At 60.3% G+C, this 3,740-nt stretch overlaps 2 protein-coding genes across 2 annotated transcripts in view; one reads left to right on the top strand and one right to left on the bottom strand.

The window, feature by feature from the left end:
- The window catches only part of ANKRD65 (ankyrin repeat domain 65), a 2,878-nt gene extending 2,530 nt beyond the window's left edge, over positions 1–348 (bottom strand). The window contains exon 1 of the mRNA XM_008578165.1: positions 128–348. Within this exon, the coding sequence (XP_008576387.1) occupies positions 128–348 (221 nt within the window). The remainder of the gene's footprint in view (positions 1–127) is intronic.
- Positions 349–2,612: 2,264 nt separating this feature from the next.
- The window catches only part of TMEM88B (transmembrane protein 88B), a 2,173-nt gene continuing 1,045 nt past the window's right edge, over positions 2,613–3,740 (top strand). The window contains exons 1-2 of the mRNA XM_008578164.1: positions 2,613–2,964; positions 3,709–3,736. Coding sequence (XP_008576386.1) covers positions 2,704–2,964; positions 3,709–3,736 — 289 coding nt within the window. The 5' untranslated portion in view covers positions 2,613–2,703. The remainder of the gene's footprint in view (positions 2,965–3,708; positions 3,737–3,740) is intronic.

Here is a 3,740-nt window from a genome sequence, read left to right as displayed (position 1 = left end):
GGAGCGGGGTCCGGCCCGCGCGGTCCCTGCGGGGGAGCGAGGACATTGGGCCAGGCTGGGGCAGCCTGGTGACCCGACTCCCGCCCCGCCCCACCCAGTGCAGGGGCCCCGTCGGCCCTGGGCTCACCTCTCCTCCACGCTGGCCCCTTGCCGCAGCAGCTGCGTCACCAGGCTCACAGGGCCCTGCCACACGGCCTGGAGCAGGCGACCCCAGCCCTGGGGGGCACTAGGCCCCTGTGTCCCAGCTCCTGGGGCCTCCTCTGAGCCCAGCTCTGTCCACCGCAGTTCCTGCTCGGCCTCGGCCTCTGCTACGTCCTGCTTGCTGGGCTCAGGCCTCGTGGAATCCATCTGGGGGGAGCCTGGTCCCTGCATCCACCCTGGAGGCCTCTGATCTACCCCAGCTCAGGTGTCCAGGCCATTATGACTCCCCCCCACCAGCCCACCAGGGGTATCCAGCCACCACTCAGCCACTTAACCTTCTGAGGGGCTTGGCTCCCAGTTACCCCCCGAGGGAGCGGGTCCAGGGGCTCTGTCCTCTGGCTGGAGGTCCTCTCTGTGCCAGTCCTGGTCCAGCCTCGGCCTGGTGACCCTCCACAAAACCCCTTCCTCAGGCTTAAGGGTGGGGATCTGCTCTTGGAAGCCTGAAGCTGCAGTCGCGGGGGCATAGGGAAGCAGAGCTGGACGAGACTGAGGCCACCTGACACTGTTTACCCAGCAACTTGAGGGAGGCCCTGCCTGCTGGGCTGCAGTTCCAGCCCAGGCACCCTTCCTCTCCCACCCACTGCCAGGGCCCCCAGTTTGGCCTCCCTCCAGGGGAACAAAGGCCAGGGCGGGTTGGGAAGGACAAGCAGGAACACGCCCATGGACAAAAGCTCCTGGGATCCCACCTCCCCCAAGGAGCAAAGCTTTCGATGTGCCATGACATCCCCCCTACTCCACCCCTCACAGGCCTCCCCAGCGGTCCCACCCTTGAGCCTTCCCCTTACCCCGACTCCACTTAACCTCTCACTAAGAGCACCTCGGGCTGGAGCCTAGCGTTTCCTCCTGATTATGGGCGGGGGAGGTGGGCAGAGTGATTGATGTTTGACCCTTCCTCCCGTGCAGATGCTGCACAAGGACAGAGATTCCCCAGGGACCCCAGGCAGGTGGCCTGGATAAGAGGGTGGCAGTGGGATGGGGGAATGGAAACCCCTTGAGAGCAGATTGTGGCAGTCAGTGGAGGCCGTGGGCAGAGGCTGGGGCAGTAGATGGAGGAGCCAGGGCAGGGGAGGATTTTCAGGAGAGAAAAATCACACACAGCAGCAGTTCAACAAGTATTTGTTGTAGGAGTGAATGAGGGACCTGAGGAGAGGGTGGGCTTAGAAAGGAGAAGCTTTGCAGCATTTTTTTTTTTAAACCCCAATTCACCATCTGAATAAACAAACAGCCACTAAGAGATCTCCACATATGTGTGCCAGCGAAAACAAGTTGCTTGCAGGTCACACCACAGGGATCAGCCCAAGAGCTGCAGGGGAGCCTCAGCTATTCTCCTGAAGGGATGAGGTGCAGGTCACAGGCTTTGCACTATGCTGTCATCGTCCCCCATGCACATGTGTCTGAAAGAGGTTGGCAAGCTCGAAAGGCCTGGAAAATGTTAGAAGAAAAGTTGGAAAGGATAAAGCAGAGTGCAGGAGAAGGCATTACAGGGAAACCAACCGTTCAGCTCACAGACAACCTACTCGTTAAGTGTCAATTACTTATGTAAATGGAGCTTAAAATGCTGTACATTGTGCAAGAAAGCCTTGGTAGATTATTAGGTATTAAGGTATCTTAGTAATATTTGGGGAAATTGGTTGGGGTTTGGGCATAGGCTGTGAAAGCTTTTGTTTTTGTTTGTCTGTTGTTGTTTTTGGCAGCTGGCCATACTGGATCTGAACCCTTGACCTTGATGTTACAACACTGGGCTCTAACCAGCCGAGCTAACCGGCCAGCCCTGGGAACGCCTTCATCTTCCCACTTGAAATAATGAAATATGTGCTCCCATCATCTGAAAATCCGCTGCTACATCTACTCTCAGGATGGGCTGGATTCAGACAAAAAGGATGCCTGTAATCTTTGCTGCTGTTTATTGAGAGCCCATTGTGTGCTGGGTCCCGAACCAAGCATATCACATGCATCTGCCCATATGGTAGGCACCTAAGGTCTTTCCTGTTTTACTGAGGCTGAGGAAGGGCCAGGTTTTCAGATGAGGGGACTAGCAGGGGCTAGGCTGGGAAGTGGGATGGGTGGCCGCCTCTAGGTGGCAGCTACTGATGGGGCAGTTGTCAGAGTCAAGACCCATGGGATGAAGTCATGGTGTGGGGAGCTGGAAGAGGGGAGAGGGCGGGACCAGGACAGAGGAGGGCCCCAGTGCTTGGTCCTGGGGACAGCTGTGCAAGGCGTGACTACAGCTGGCTGAGGAGACTGGCCGGGGCATGAGCCGGGGCAGTCGCCTGGCAGGGAGAAGCCCAATCTGGCAGTGGGGGAAACTGAGGCAGGGGTGTGGCCCTGGAGACTGATCAGCGGGGCTGGACCTACCTGGGCCAGGATCCACTATCTGTTGCCAGGATCTGGATGAGGATCCAACCTGGGGAGGGTTAAAGGGTCTCTAGTGTGGCCCTCGGGGGCCTCGGTCCTGCTGCCTAACCCTGCTGTGAGCCCACCAGGCCCCCAGCCAGCGAGAGCATGAGTGAGCAGGAGAGGGAGACAGAGGAGGATGAGGGAAGGGGCACTACGGACAGGACACCCATGCTGCCCCGAAGGCCTCCCGACTGCCAGGCCTCAGAGAGAGCAGGTCTGGTCACCCGAGGCCTCGGGGCCCTGCTGCTGCCTGGCCGGGCCCTGGCTGGGCTGTTGCTCTACCTGCTGCTGCCTGTGACGGTCTTCCTGCTGGCACTCCTGCCCGCAGCTGCCATCGTGTACCTGGGTTTCCTGTGCCACTCGAGGGTGAGCCTGGGTCCTCCATGGGCAGGGGATGGGCTGGGGTCCCTAGGGAGCGGGTCCTGCTTGAGGAAGTTGAGGGCCCCTGGGGCTGAAGGCAAATCTGCTCCCTTCCAGCACTGTCCCCCATCCAGAGACATGTGTGCCCCTCTGTGGGAGGCGCTTCTGCCAAGCCTCTCCCCACCCCACGGGCCACAGCCAAAGAAGGGCTTTTGTTTGTCACCCAGAGGACAGCTCTCCCTCCTCCCCGAGGTCTCCCAGCTTTGTACCAGGGGCCACCAGGGCCTGTACAGCTTGGCTGGGGATGCGTAGAGGAGGCGAGTTCCAGGAGGCAAAGGCGAATTTACTGGCCAATCTCACTAGTCCCCAGCCCCTCCCTACCTCGGCTCCACACACGCGCAGTCCCTCCCAGAGCCTCCTGCCCAGGGCTGGGTTTCTCTGCCTGTGAATGGACTATGGCTTGCTCTGGAAGAGGGAGCGTGTAGGCAGATGTCCCCTTTATGTGGGCGGCAGGCGGAGAGAAGGTGACAGTAGCTGGTGACAGCCGGCAGGGGCTCAAGGTCAGGTGCTGACGTAGAGAAGGACCATGGGACAGCAGAAGGGTACAGGAAAACGGGAGTGGGGGACCCGGGGGCCAATTCTCTGACCCTCTCCTCAAGGGACCCCTACTCGGGCCACTTGCCATCCGGGTCTCATTCGTGCCTCGGCACCAGAGGGCCCCGCCTGAGCGTCCCCCGCCCGCCGCCGCAGGTGCACCCGGCGCCCGGGCCGCGCTGCCGTCG

This window comes from Galeopterus variegatus, unplaced genomic scaffold (assembly GCF_000696425.1).
Source record: "Galeopterus variegatus unplaced genomic scaffold, G_variegatus-3.0.2 Scaffold1637, whole genome shotgun sequence".
Classification (NCBI taxonomy): domain Eukaryota; kingdom Metazoa; phylum Chordata; class Mammalia; order Dermoptera; family Cynocephalidae; genus Galeopterus; species Galeopterus variegatus.
The sequence above is the reverse complement of the archived record's forward strand: the minus strand, read 5'-3'. Positions and strand labels throughout refer to the sequence as shown.